The sequence below is a fragment of the Myotis daubentonii genome, chromosome 7 (assembly GCF_963259705.1).
Source record: "Myotis daubentonii chromosome 7, mMyoDau2.1, whole genome shotgun sequence".
NCBI lineage: Eukaryota > Metazoa > Chordata > Mammalia > Chiroptera > Vespertilionidae > Myotis > Myotis daubentonii.
In genome coordinates, this window is record NC_081846.1 from 88271066 (window position 1) to 88285896 (window position 14831).

The window sequence follows — 14831 nt, forward strand, 5'->3', positions numbered from 1 at the left end:
CAGTCGGACTGCCAGTGGGTCTTAATCCAGCAGCTAGAACGGGTCAGGAATCTGGAGAAGCGCTGTGTGTAAATTAATCAAGAGCCCAGAGACGAAGCATAATTTTGGGAGGCATTTGGGGAGTCAGAGGAGACTTAGCTAAAGGAACTAAGTTCTCCTAGTCTCAGGACCCCTTGCTTTTAATTAACACAAATTGTCCTAAGGCGGGTAGATATATACATCAAAGGGTAGGATTTGGTATACAGAGTCCATTGTCAGATTGGGGAAAAACTGCCTACGGCTGTTCAGGTGTTTGGCCAGTAGGAGGCAATAACATGTAGATTAAGATGCCCTCAGCTGTCTGGCAGCAAGCAATCATTTTATGCATCCTTTTCAGGTTTGGGGAAATGCCCTCAGCCATTCCAGATGACTCAGCCCTGCTGACATGGTGGAATTGGCTTCCCGCATCAGACCCTCAAAACAGACAGCCTCCTGCCAGCAGCGGCTGGAGACCCTGCCTTCCCAGGGGCAAAGCAGAGCATGGGGCCTCCTCCCCCCTCCCTCCACATCCTCCCTCACGCTCTGGCTTCCCTCCAGCACACCCCAAAGCCACCACCACGGCTGCCACAGTTTCCACTGTCTCGGCATCGCCCTGCCCTCGGGGAGGGTGCTGTCGCCTCCTGCTGTCTCCCCGCTTCCTCTCCCCCTCAGTCAGCTCCTGACACAGGAGCCAGCGGGCCCTCACCTACAGCCCCGGCGCCTCCCCCTGCACTCAGGGGAAGCCAGGTGCTCACGGCCCTGGATCCCTGCAGGATGTGCCCCCGACCCAGCCTCGACCCCCTTCCACTCGGCCTCCTGCTCGTCCCGCTGCCCCTCCGCCCGATGCCCTTCTCCAGGCGTCCACCTGCTCTCCTCCATCCATCCACTTTCCCTCAGCGAGCCTCCCTTTGCCCCTCCCTCCTGAGCCCCTATGTGGCTTCATTCCCATGTTTTCATGGTGCCCATCCCTCTAACGGCTGCACCTCACATCTGTTCGAGGCTTTCCTCCCGGCACCGCCGTCCTCGCCTGGCAGAATGCACGCTCAGTAGGACAAGGCAGCCGGCTCCCTGCTGCTCTGCGAGCACCGGGCATTGCCTGGGACAGTGAGATGGGTTCAGTAAGATGCTCGGGCAGCGGCGCTGGGTGTAAAGGCCATGGGAAGGCAGACTCACTCGGAGGGAGGGCCGTGAGCTCTCGGCACAGCGCTCAGGGCGGTGGGAGCCAGGTGTTCCTTTTCCTGCAGGAAGGTGGGAGGGAGAGAATGACAACGGAGCAGTTGTGTGTTTTCCCTCAACCACTTACCAGTGAAGCTGGTGCTTAGTAACGCTCAGCTTCTGGTGCTGTGATTCGGGCACCTGCGGGGACCAGCCTGCTGTGGGCTCATCCCGGTCAGCCCAGCACTGTGAGCCCGCCCTCTGAGCGGCTGCTACCGCTGTGGGAGGGCCACGCACTGATAACCAGGGGGCAGCTCCTGTGTTGAGCGTCTGGTCAATTGGTCATTCTGGCCGTTCTGGTCGTTATGGCCTTCGGGCTGGGTTTTTATTATAAAGGATGCTATCTATTAGAATATGTAAATGTCAGGCCCGACTCTATTAGAAAATATAAGGTGCAAATATCAGATGTTTGCACCTACTTAAAACGAATATACATGGATGGAGAGGAAAGATTTTTGTTAAAGATTTTTCTCAGTGTTTGATGTTTTGAAGTAAGGGCTATAGAATGCTTATTCATGGAACATACTTACCCACGTGGTCGCCGTGACAGCCAAAAATACAGATGTATCCAGATGTCTGTGCTGGAGATGACTGGAACACCTTGGGGGCGTTGCCACTGTGACAGGATTTTGTTTGAAAGAAGAGCAATTTCCTTTGATTCACAGGACTTTGCACTTAAACTTTCAGTATATATGACATTGGGTGATGTGCTTTGTGTTCATATGTAAAGTGACACCGAGTTCCAATAAAAACAGGGCTGTCACCTATATGGATGCCCAGCAGCACGTTCGGAAGCGGGGTGGGACCTGCCCATGTGCTGCAGAAGGGCCACCCGTCCTTTCAACCCCCAAGTTCTAAGGCACTCCTGGGGGCAGGACCCCTCTGTGGGCAGCACTGCTGGGAAGAGTGGCTGGCGGCGTGGCCCAGAGGAAGCGGAGCCAGACAGGGTTTCTGTCTCATCTGCCCTCCCCGCCCCCTTGTGCCACCACTGTGCCAGCCATGGTGATGATAGCACTCGGAGTGCTCAGTGCCTTTGGCCACAGTGGTCCTGCTGACACCATTAACCCCCTCGGGTTGGTGCCATTATTCTTATTTTAAAGATGGAGACACTGAGCTCCCCCCTGTGCTGTGAGTGGTGGAGCGCCCCCTCCCCCGTGCTATGAGTGGTGGACCCCCCCGCCCCCCGTGCTGTGAGTGGTAACCCCCTCCCAGGGTTACAGCTGGCGTTAACCTTACAGAGGAAATATCTCGGGGGCCCACAGTTCCTGGCAAGCTTGTATCCTTAGTGAATTTCATATTCAAAACACCCTAAAATTCAAAATGTCATCTCCATTGTGTTGATTCGAACTGACGCTGAGAAGTTAAGTCACTCTTCCTGGGTCCCAGAGCTAGTTGGTGCCAGAGGGGAGATTGTTCAGCTCTGCCTGACTCCAGGGCCATTCTTTTCGATAATGTGGACATGTTCAACCACCAGCACGAAAGTGCCCACAGTTCTTTTTAAAAGAGGGCACAGGTTCTTCTGCACTTACTTGAGTGGTGGTACGTGCCAGGTCACCCTTGTCTCCTAGCCCTACATTTTGGTTTCTGGTCATTGGAGCTTATGTATCTGTTAAAAGTGGAGCCTTTAAGTCCGCCTTCGCCATTGGCTTTCTAAATGCGGCCAGCGTGCCTGGGCCGCAAGCCCGGCTTCGAGAGTGCTGCTAATATCCTCACGACAGAGCCTTCTTAAATGTTATTTTTCCATTACAGTTCACACTCAGTATTATTTGGATTAGTTCCAGGTGTACAGCATAGTGGTCAGACAATCATGTACTTACAAAGTGTTCCCCCCATATTTCCAGTACCCACCTGGCACCACACACAGTTAATACAATATTACTGACCAGATTCCCTAGGCTGTACTTTACATCCCCATGACTTTCTGTAAGGACCTACAGTATTTGTATTTCTTAATCCCTTTACCTTTTTACCCAGCTCTCCAACCCCCGTCCCATCTGGCAGCCATCAGTCTGATCTCTGTATCTATGAGTCAGTTTCTGTTTTGTTTGTTCACTTATTTCAACAAATAAGTAAAATCATAGGTGATTTGTCTTTATCTGACTAATTTGACGTAGCATAATACCCTCTAGGTCCATCTATGCTATCGCAAATTGTAGGATTTTATTCTTTTTCATGGCTGAGTAATATTCCACCGTGTATATGCATCACATCTTTATCCGATCACCTATTAACGGGCACTTGAAAGTTCCTGTAGTTAGTCCTATTTTTGGAACTGGGCCGGTTAAAATCCTGTTGGCCCCTAAATCTTCCCTGCTGCTATGATGATAAAAAAGATCTCAGGCAGAAAATGAAAAACAGCTGAGCAGTGTCTCCTCCAAAGGAACATAAACAGGATACACTCATCAGCAGTTCCTTCCACCAAAGGAAAAGTTCTCTAACACTCACAGAGCGGTCAGCGGGAGCCTGACCTACTGCCCTGCCTTCTGGAGAGGAGCGCTCTCCTCCCAGCAAGCAGGAAGGGCGGGGTCCTGGGAAATCAGACTAAAGGACAGGAAGCTGCAGGGAGGGGCATCTCCGCATCCCAGGGTGAGGGATGTCTCTAACCCTTGGCAGGGGCCCCGCCACGGTAAGCCTTTAGAAGCCCCTGGCACCTCTCCACATGCATTTCCACCTGTGTCTTCTTTAACTTGGCTGTTGCGTGCTTTTATGATAGAATTGACCTGTTCCTCTGGTGGCTCCCGTGGGACAAAGTCCCATTTCTTAGTCTGGGGCCCAAGACCCTCGACGGTTATGCCCTAGTCTCTTGCGGGATGACCAGGCTTCCCTCACCCTAAGTCCACCGCACCCCAGGTGGGACGCCTTTCCCTCCTGGCGTTCCCCACTGCTCTGTGCCACTTCCCTCACTGCACCTGCACCGTTAGGGCCGTGAACGTGGCATGTTTGCCTTTTCCACCAGGCACAGACCCCTTGAGGCAGGGCCTGTTCCGGTCAGTGAGGCTGTCCCGCCCTTGGGTAGGTACCTAACCCCGGTGTGTGGCCTGCAGCTGGATAATCAGACACACATCTGTCTCTGGATCTGAAAATTCGTCCTTAAACATTTTTATTTGGGGTCGAGCAATTTTAAAGCACAAATCACTCAAGAAGGGTCAGCATGCCAGCTAGCCAATCATTTCCTCTTTGGTGAGAGTGAGTGGGCGGCCAGCTTCCTGGGTGCTTGAGGTGTGGATGGGGTGTGACCCAACTGAAAGCATTTTACACTGCTAACCATCCCACCGAGGGCCAACTGCCCAGGACTCTGCTTGGGCCCGCTCAGAGCTGCCTCTGCCCCAGCCGGCCCTCACCAGGAATGGGGATGTTGGCGTGGGAGTCAGGTCACCGCTGGCCGGGCCTGGGTGCTGAGCCAGCACTGTCGTTCCGGCACCCTGAGTCCTGGGGCACCTGCTCTGCTCCCACGAGGAGCTCCCACTGAGGCACCTGCGCCTGGGGAGGAAGCAGGCTCCTCCCACTGGTCTCTTGGTCCTGAGAAGCTATGTGACCTCCAAAAGCCCAGCAGTCTTTCTGAGCCTCAGTTTCTACAGGTCTAACGGGAGGACGAGGCCCTCCCCTGTGAGGGTGACTGAGAGGGTGAAAGGGGACCAGGTGCAGGGAAGCTGGGATTTCACACGGAGTGCGCTAGTTCCCTTTCCTCCTTCCAGCCTCCATCCCTCCTCTCCCCTTTCTTCTCCCCCTCCTGCTTTCCTCTCCTCTCCTCCCCTCCTTTCTCCCCCAGAGTCCTTGGAGCTTGGAGGTGTGGTTTGTGCATAGTTATGCATAGGTGCCCACCCCCCTCCCCAACATCCATTGCAGGCATGCCGCTTGAAGACTTCAGCACACTGTCAGCAGATTCCCACGATGAGGAAAGTGTGCTCCTTGGCCTGAGGGGAGGGACACCATTTATTTGCACACTAGTGTGTATTGCATGCCCGTGTGTGTGTGTGTGTGTGTGTGTGTGTGTGTGTATGCTCCTGAATGAATGTGCACGTCTCACTAAGTTTCTTTACTGGCTGGCGTGCTGGCCTCGCCTCTGCAGCAGCCAGTGCCACTGCCCTCCTGGTGGCATCTGGCCTGGTCACCTTGGACAGCCCAACACTGCGGTGTCCATGTCACACTGCATCTGACATGATGGGGCCTGGGGACCCAGTGGGCGGGAGCAGGCTGTTCTTCCATACATCCTCCAGGACAGTGGGCAGGCAAGGGGGTGAGGACCAGGGCAGGTGAGGACGAGGAGGTGAGGGCACAGAGCCCACCGCCCATGGCCAGGTCTCAGCCAGCAGCCAGGCAGAGGGCTGCTGACCAGCAGAGGAGGGAGGGGAAAGTGACCATCGCTCCCCTCCCCCACAAAGGCACCTGCCAGGGGCCCTGGCTCACCCCTCTCCCTAGAGCCCCTGTGAAGCAAGCGCGCCTGCGTGTGGGCTCCGGGTGCACTAGATGGTGACTGTGCTTACCACCCTTGAAGACGAGGCCATAGGCCCATATGTTCTTCAAATCCTAAAGCGACGTCACAGCAGGAAGCAATGTTAGAAGCCGTTGGTGCTTCCCAAACGTGTTCTGAGGAACTGCTGGCGCACAGATGCCAAACCCATCCGGGGAGACTGCGTTCCCTTCCCTGCCCTCACACCTCGGGTCATAGCACACCGGGCACTGAACCTGTGGGCCCTCAACATGAGGGCAGCCGGCACTGCTTCCCTCGGCTCAATATGCCATTTCCCAAACCTGTCTGCACGGGCGCACCCTCCGTGTGGCTGTGTGGCACCTGGCAGTGGTGTTCTGTCGGGCACAGTTTGGGACATAGAGCCAGAGCCAAACCCTTCGTTTCGCAGAGGAGGTGGTGGAGGGCCAGGCGCCTGGGCCGCCCCGGGAGCGGTTGCACCTGGGGGCCAGGTTCCTCTCTTCTCTGTCTCTCCCCGACAGCCCTGGCTTCCAGCTCCTGTGGTGGTGGCTGTTCCCCACTGTGTTCAGACCCATTAGCTGCCTGGGGAGAGTGCCTGGGGCCCCCGGTTGCACTGGGCCCCGGAGCTCCCAGTACCCAGGGAGCAGTCTTACTCGGAGCTGCTGGGTTCGGGGTGACTGCCGAGCTGCTGGGGGTCTTGGGGATTCCTGTGAAAGAGGATGGTTAGCAGTTCATCTTCCTTTCCTGCTACTCATTTTAAGTTATGATTATTATTCAGGAAGCATTTAGAAGTGGTGCAATGAGGCACTTTTGTTAACTTATCTGTACATACCAGACACCCGGTACCACGCATGAGCCAGGACACAGCACCGAGCACGCGGCATGTGTGTTAGGGCCCTCAGCCCCGAGAGTCGGTACCATGGAGGGGTGCCCTCTAGAGGAACAAGAATGGTGAGGCCAGAGGTCAAGCAAGCCGTCCAAGTTCCTGGGCCAGGAAAGGGGAGCCAGGGCCCAAACCCAGGAGCTTGTGCTGCAGCGGCTGCTGCAGGGAGGACGGTTCACTCGGTGCCTAAGGCTGAGTTTCCTATAACCCGCTTCAGAGAACAGGGTGTCAGCCAGGGCGGCTGGGGCCACCATTCCACCCTCGGCTTTGTTTCTGAAGCTGGCGCCCTTGGGAAAAGGAATGCTGGTCACTGGTCCCTCCCCCTCTGTGGGCCCAGGACCCCGGGCCTGTCAGTGCTGGGGCTGGCAGTGCCACTGGCAGTGGGTGGCCCAGCCCCATGCACCCGCACCGGCACGCAGGCTCTGACGGACACGGTCGCAGCGCACGGTGAAAAGCCCGCCCTGGGTGGCATCTCTCTCCCCCAGACAGTGACGCTAATGCTGTTTGACTCTGGATGCTCAGTTATGTTTCAGATTTATTTCCTATCACTTAGAGGTGGATCAATGGAAGACAAAGGCACTTCAGCTCCGTCACCTGCTGCTCCCCCAAATGTCAAGGGCTGACATTTGATGCCATCGTCCCAGTCAGCATAGCCTGACTCATTTCTTGCTTCCCCAGCCCCCACCCTACTCACACCCAGCAGGGACTCACACGTGCGCAGATGACAACTGCACTGCCCAGAGGACCCCGAATTTCCCCTGCAGACAAAGGCTGGCACCTGGGGGTCACCGTCCCTGGGAGGGGCCTCCGCATCTGGGCTCCTCCTCTCCTCCCGCGCCCCAGCCCAGGGTTCCAGGCCACGCGTATGGCTTGGGCCCAGGGGGTGCTCCGGAGGTCTGCTTGGTGGCGGCGTGAAGTCCTGGAGGAGGAGGAGGCGCTGGGGGAGGTGAGGTCTGTGCCCTCAGATAAAGTACTCCTTTCTGCTGCTGTCCCCAGCATCCTGGAGCGACGGGTCGCCCTGCAGGGCCGCGTCTGCGCTCTCGGCAAACTCTGTGCCCTTGTCCTCATGCGTGCGGTACGTGCCCTTGTGCCGGTACATGTAGTGCAGTATGAGCAGGAGCAGGCCGACCAGGAAGAAGGCCACGGCGGTGATCACTCCTGCAGAGGGAGGGCACCACAGCTGTCTGAGGGCAGAGCACCAGGTCCTGCCACAGGGGTCCTGGCGGGACAGAGCCTGGCCTATTCCCGCCACTCTCCTCCCTGCCCCTGGCCCTCACCCCTCCTCGGTGCCCATCTGAGTTGCTGTCTCTCTCCTCTCCCCACCCGTCCCCTCGGGGCACTTTGCAGACCTGTGGGCATGGTTTGTAATTCGTGTAAAGCAACGATGTGGGTTTGCCTGGAATGGAGCGGTTCAGGGGATCAGAACTTGCTGGTCTTTTAAAACCAGGATTCCTGGGGCCTGGGACTTAAAGTGCTGGAAGCAGGAAGGTACTGACACCGTGGAGCTGGCTGCCCGCTGTGCACCATGGGGGTGGGAGGGGTGGGGTGGGGGTGGGTAAGGCCAAGGGGATGGACTGTGCGAGCTGGGGCCTCTGGGACACGTGGGCGAAGTGTGGTTTCACTGCTCCAGGCCCTGCCCACTTCTCCTGAGCCCCTGGGAGGTGGGATCTGGGAAGAGCCTGCAGGGAGCAGGGGTTGGCCAAGCAAAAGCCTAAAGGGGCGGAATCTTGGGGGACAGGTGTGCGAGCACGGGGTGTGGGCTCATTTGGAGTCAGGAGGGGAGAGATGAGGTTTGAGGGCTGGTCAGCAGAGCCAGGTCACAGGGGCCGCAGGGTGACAGGTGAGCAGGGCTAATGGGGCCTGGGGTGTGTGAGTCAGGCATTTGCTTTGAGGCCACAGAGCAAGCCTCTGCTTGGCCTTAGAGGCAGGTTCATTCGTGCCCCTCGGGGGATGTTAGAGAATGTGGGGAGGCGCAAACTGTCCCCAAGTCCCACCTTGAGGAACAGTGTCCTAACCGTCCTGCTGCCCGCAGGACAGCACTGCTGTGCATGACGCTAACAGCACTGCCCAAGGAGGAGGAGGGTCAGGGTCAGTGGGCAGGTTACGTAGAACTGAGAGCAGTTTGAGGGCGGCCTTAACGTCTTCCTACCTGGGTGCAAAGTCCCCGAGCTGTTCAGGAGCTGGGAGATGTGTGAGTCTCGGGGGGAAACAGCAGGCTGCACCGCCCAAACCCAGTCCTTCCTGAAGCGGTTTGGGGTCACAACCATGCCCAGTGGGTCACATGTTTTAAGGATGGAGGGATGGGGTGTGGGGCCAGGACATGGACTGGGGGGCGATGAGGACACAGAGAAGAGTTCAGGGAGCCCTGTCCATCCAGCACCCCCCACCCCTCTCAGAGTAGGTGTGTCCAGCCCCTGATCTCCGTGACTCCAGGGCCCTGTGCGCACCCTGCCATGGGTCCCTCCCGCCCTCATCTCTCCCTCACCACCGGACACCTGTGGACACTTTCTGACGGGCCAGGCTCTTCCAGTGTCCACGCAGAGCCCCTGGGAGAGGGAGAGCATGCCCGCCCGAACCCTCAGCTGGTTCTCCTGCAGACGCCGCCTCCGACCCTCCTGACCGCTGGGCGGGCCTGGGCCAGCTCACCTGCCATGATGGCTATGTCCATTGTGGTCCACGCCATCCCGGGGCCGGGGTCTGTGAACAGAACAGAGGAGCCCAAGTTGAGAGAGGAAGGTTCCCGCCACCAGCGGCGTCTCAGCCCAGCCCGCACCCTCTGCCCACAATGCAGCAGCTCTGTGAATGGCGGAGCGGACCGGAGACAGCATGTTGCGCGGGCCTCTGGCCAGGGGCGCACAGAGCCATGCCAGGCTCCGCTCGGCCCTGACGGTGCCGGAGAGCACAGCAGGAACCGTCTGAGCCAGACCCAGGGCGGGCACCTCCGGGGCTGTGTGGAGTGTGAGGGTAGCATCTCTGACCGCAAGGGTGCCTGCACCTGCCGATGCTCCACACACATCTGCAGGGTGCGGAGGTTGCCCACTGCTGCACTTGGTACTGGCACCACCTCAGCTGTTCTCACAATGATGGTCAAACCAGACCATCTGTGGCGTGTCCGCACGTGGACAGCTCGCCTGAGCCGGTGCCCTTTAGTGCTTCCTGTCTGTAATGTGACGTGCTCTTCACAGCAGTCCTAGCACATGTGGCGTTATGAGCCCATTTCGCAGGAAGGACACTGAAGCTCAGAAAGTGACCTTACCCATGCTCGCACAGCCCGTCCAGTGGCAGCTGGGGCTGCGGGCTCTCACCTCTGGGGTGCACTCCCTTTTCTCTCTCTTGAAGCCCTTCCCCGAGGGCTCCCAGCAGGAGATCCCTCCCTGAGACCCCTCTACAGGTCTGCGCACCCCCCAGGGGCAGGGCCCCGCGGCGCTCTCCGAGCTGCTGCTAAGTGCGCTTCTCTGAAGCTCAGCGTCTGGCCAGAGGGCGAGGAACCTGCATGTGTCTCCTCCCTCTTCTGGGCCGTGAGCGAGAGGAAGGATCCGTCAGAGCGTGGAAATATCCGTGTTCACGTGGAAATCCCAGTACAGCAATGACACATATCTAAACAGAGAAGGCGCCTTCACGGCAGTCATTTCCGCTCAGAGCATCATTGGAGTTCTAGTGCAATGAGGTCATTTGTTTGCTGGGGGGTCTTTGATTACTGACTCAATTTCATTAGCAGCTATGGGTCTGTTCCGTTTTGTTCCTTCCTCATTCAGTCTTGGAAGCTTGTATATTCTAAAAACGCATCCTTTTCCCCCAAGTTGTCCAATTTGTTGGCATATAATTGTTTGTAGTATTTTCTCATAATCATTTGTAATTATAATCCCTTATAATCTCTTTCATTTCTTATTTTGTTTTTTTGGGTCCTCTCTCTTCGTTTCTTAGTTTTAATGCAGTTTCGTCAATGTGATCCTGGGTGAGCTGGGTGAGCAGCAGCGGCATTTGGCTTGAATCACGTGGGGGACTTTTCTTGGCTCTGTTTAAGGACCGAGTACTCAAACCGATGAACCGGAACACCAGCCCTCTGGCAGGCCAGCCAGGCTGCGGGCTGGAGGGACCTGGGACCTGAGGGATCACCAAGAGAGCCTCCAACATGGGCTCCTGCAAGGTCGTGCCCACCAAGAGGCCTGGTGGCTGAGCCGCTCTCTGTGCCTGCACCCCTGCGGCTGTGCAGAGCTGACTTTGCTCGGGCTGCGTCATGTTACTGAGCCCCGGGTAGGGACCCTTCAGCACGACCAGAACTGCCAGAGACGGGAACTGGCACAGGGGAGGGAGTTCGGCCTGTCTGGGACGGTGGGGATGGTACGAGACAGTGGTTCCTAAAGTGCGGTCACCGGAACAATAGCATTTCCTGGGAGCCGCAGACATGCAAACTTTCGGACTCCACCCCCGCTCTGCTCTATCGGAAGTGCTGGGCTGGGCCGCCCTCTGTGGGAACAGGCCTTCGAGTGTTTCTATGTGCACAGGGCTGAGACGTGCTGGTGGAAGAGAAGGCTTCCCAGGGGGTGTCAGCAGATTGGCCCTGGAAGGATGAATAGCAGTTTGCTGCACAGACAAGAGTATAAACAGGCCAGGCAGAGAGCTCAGTGCTCGCACCAGTGCTCACCTTTACCTGCTTCTCAGCTTTCCCCCCAAATGTCACTCACTGTCCGTGATCTGTGACACGAAGGCTCCAGAGCCTGGGTTTGGATCTCTCGCCTCTGAGATCGGTGGGTAAGCACCCTTGCTCAGTTGAGCACCCCTTGAAAGCCTGGAGTGAAAACCCACCCCCTGCTGGGTGGAAGGTAAGTGTGTGCTGGGGATTAGAGTGGTACTGAGCTCAGGAACTCGGTTGGGCTCCAGGGGCAGCCGTACAAGGTGCGTTTACAGTGGAGCAGGGTGTAATCTATGGCCAAGTGTGGATCTGGGATCAGACTGAGACACCATCCAGCCCTGAGATTGGACAGGCATGAGAGGCCTCACCTTGACCTTCTGCAGAGACCCACAGGGCCCTACATCTCCCCCCGCGCCCCCCCCCCCCCCGCCCCAGAGAGGAGCTCCACCAATCCCAACACCACAGGAGCCTCGCCACAACCCCACGCCCAGTGTTGCGCGGGTGCCCACTGGACGGCAGCTGTTTTCTGCTACTTGAAAGCTTAGCCCTTTCCAAGAACTGAGAGTCAGATTGCACCACATCGCCGTGATGGCAGCTCGGGTTCAAATCCTGGCTCAGCCAATGTAACAGTGGGGCAGTCGGCAAAGTGCTTACTATCGACTGCCTTTAGCTCCCGTGCATGTGAAACAGGGGTCGTGGTACCTGCCTGTCCTAGGGACAGGAAATGAGCAATGCTTTCTCTGTAACGCAGACAGTGGTAGCCACATGCACACAGCTCAGAACAGGGGTTTATCACTGTGGGCACGCGATTCTGAGTCTTATGAACACTCCTGTTTGCAATGCAAAGCTGGTCACCTACGCAGCCAGTTGACAGGCCTGTGAGTCCACACAGGGCCTGGACGCTGTCAGGCCCCAGCACTGTCCGCTGACAGGGAGACAGCACCTGGTGCCTGGTGGCCCTGGGTCCCCACGTGGCTGCAAGGAGCAGGGCAAGTCCCAAGGAATGGGCAGCGAGCCTTTGACCTCAGGGACACACAGAGAGAAAATAGCTTAGGAGGCGTGAGGACTCCCCTGCGGCCGGGGGGCTGTTAGGTAGAGCTTTGATCTTACTTGTACACACACAGGGGCCCGAGTCACCATGTGAAGGGTGTTTCCAGGGTCATGCTCACCATCATGTTCGGGACATTCACACTATAAGAGGAAATACATCAAATCCTTAGCCCCACAGTGTTTCATAAAAGAAAACTCAACTAAGCGATCAAGCAACGAGCAGGCAGGTGGAGGACAAAGCAGAGGAAAGCTGATGTGGACACAGACTGACCCTTCCCTTGTGTTTCTATCCTCGCACCCCTCCCCCACCTCAGATGGCCTTTCCTTGGGCCTCAGGGGCGGTGGAGAAAGCGCCCATTCTGGTTTCCCAGCCACTGGGCCAGGCTGAGCCAGGGCTCCAGGCTCCGGGCAGCGAGTTCCTGGGGGCTGGGAATGAGGAGGTCCTCAGGCAAGGAGGTCTGGTGTTCGGGGAGAAGACGATTATTAGCCTTAAAACATGAAGGGAAACACTGGGTTGTGGTGGAATCCTTGGAGAGTGCCCGCCATGATGTGTGTCCAGGAGAGCTGTGCAGCACAGCCACCTGTCTCGAGGCTCTGAGAGGAGAGGCCGCCTGCAGCGGCCACGCCATGGGGTCTGTGTGTTCGGGAGGAGCACAGCTATGCAGGAGGGGTGGGGAGGAGGGGGGGCAGGGAAAGTCCCCCTGAGCGCTCATTAAGTTTCTTGTTCCTGCTCTCGATTCTGGCCTTGAAGTTCTTATGAAAGTGAAGTAGAAATCACTTGACATTTGAAGTTTATTAACTGCCTTTTCTTCTTGGTAGAAAAAAGGTCAAATGCATTTTTTTTCCTTGCATGGTTTGTTGTTATCATGCCCTGAAAAGATGTAGCATTCAAGCTACAGCTGGGAAAACAGGCTTCAGGCTATAATGGTCCCAAAGAAAGAAACAAATAGCTATTGTCCATCCGGCCACCTCTCCTGCAAGCCAGAGGGCGGGAGCCGCAGCAGTGCGGAGCAGAGCAGTGCACACGTGCCCGCCCCAGGCTCGGGGACACGGAGAGGACGACCCGTCCTCAGGCAGCTCTGACTCGTGGAGGAGACACCCCGTGTGTATCTCCGTGAACGGCTGAGCTGCTGGCACGCTCCTCTCTGCATGATAAGGTGCCCGAAGGAGCGGACAGAGCTACCTGGGTGTTGTGGGGGTCTCAGCCATCAGCCTCGCTCCAGGAGGCCCGGGCTCTGCGACAGCGGGAGGCTCCTCATTCTGCGCGCTCTGCTCGGAAGCTTTCTCCAGCGCCTTCTCCGCCCAGCACTGTGCGCCCACGGTCAGGCCACGGCCTGCCTTCGGGAGCTTACTGTGGCGCGGACAGAGACCCAGATATCCGGGGGTAAGCTCAGAGGGAGCTCTCCAATGTTCTCAGGAAAGGAAGGTTCTCGGAGGAGGAGGTCCCAGGCTGGCCTGCTGAGAGCTGGGTCAGCAATGCCAACAGGAGAACCGGGAACCGTGTTAAGCGAAGGACGTGGAGGAGGAGTCCATGGTGGAGTGGTCGGCAGGGCTTCTGGGCTCGCTGCCATGTGCCTGGTCATCTCTGCAGGGGCTGGGCTCCAGGCCGGGCTGGCTGTGCGCTGGGGAGCTTAGCCTATCTGCGTCCTCCCTCACGGCCACCCCTGCCATCTGCAGAAGCGTGTGTCCACTTACCTGGTTTGCTGACTGAGTTCACAGGGCCAGGAGGATCTGACCGCCTCGGGCACAGTGTGCCTTCCAGTCCCAAGGTCAAATGCTGGCCCTCATCATCCCTGGAACCAACCTTCCTGTTCCCGGACTGCCAGAGTGTTGTGCGACGTGATGCTGCTCTGACACCGTGCGGTGCCCCACCACCCTGCTCGCCCCGGGCCGTGCTCGGCTTCCCTGCCGCTCCGTGCCTGCAGCTACCGTGTGAGCAGGGACCGATGTCTGGCAGGTACCAAAGCCTGGCAGGCTACCACCCACCCCACGTCAAAACGCTGAGGCCCGCAAGGCCAGGTGGCCAGGAGCTGTGCCACTGCTCTGGGCAGAGAGCATTCCCGCATGGGCAGTGCGGGAGGGCAGACACTCGGCACTGAGGCGCGGGCTGTGGGCAGTGCCAGCGAGGGAGCCTCTTCCATGTGTGCAGCTGGGGGTGAGGGCCGGGGGAGGGGAACTGGAAAGAAAGGTGAGGACGTGTGCGTCACAGCCCGAGTGTCGGGGTCCAGGCTTTCTGCACCTGCATTCCCTGCCTTTGTCCTGAACCTTTTTCTTTTTTTTTTTAAGAGCCTTATTTAAACTCAAGGACCAGCCTGCCTCAGTGGAGCCCAGGGTCTAAGCAAGCGGAAGGAATACTTCGTCTCCATTCTCGTTGAGAGTATAAAACAACGGGGCCAGGCGGCACTGGAAGCATGTGCTGAACTGCGGCGAAGGAAGAACAGATGAACGGATTAGCCTTCACTGAGCACAGGACGCAAGGCCGAAGGAGCACGAATTAAATGCCGCTGAGCAGTCTCCTCAGGTGGCACGAGCTCCACCGTCCCCAGCTCGAGGCGGATTGCGCCTCTGGTGTCAGGGGAACTTCTCCGCAAGTCACCTCCTCT

The 14831-nt window shown here is 57.5% G+C and overlaps 1 protein-coding gene across 1 annotated transcript in view; it reads right to left on the reverse strand.

Annotated features, from left to right (window-relative positions):
• Nucleotides 1–7054: 7054 nt before the first annotated feature.
• Nucleotides 7055–14831, reverse strand: part of GYPC (glycophorin C (Gerbich blood group)) — a 40967-nt gene continuing 33190 nt past the window's right edge. The window contains exons 2-3 of the mRNA XM_059704719.1: nt 9192–9242; nt 7055–7703 (exon numbers count right to left, since the gene is read on the reverse strand). Coding sequence (XP_059560702.1) covers nt 7507–7703; nt 9192–9242 — 248 coding nt within the window. The 3' untranslated portion in view covers nt 7055–7506. The remainder of the gene's footprint in view (nt 7704–9191; nt 9243–14831) is intronic.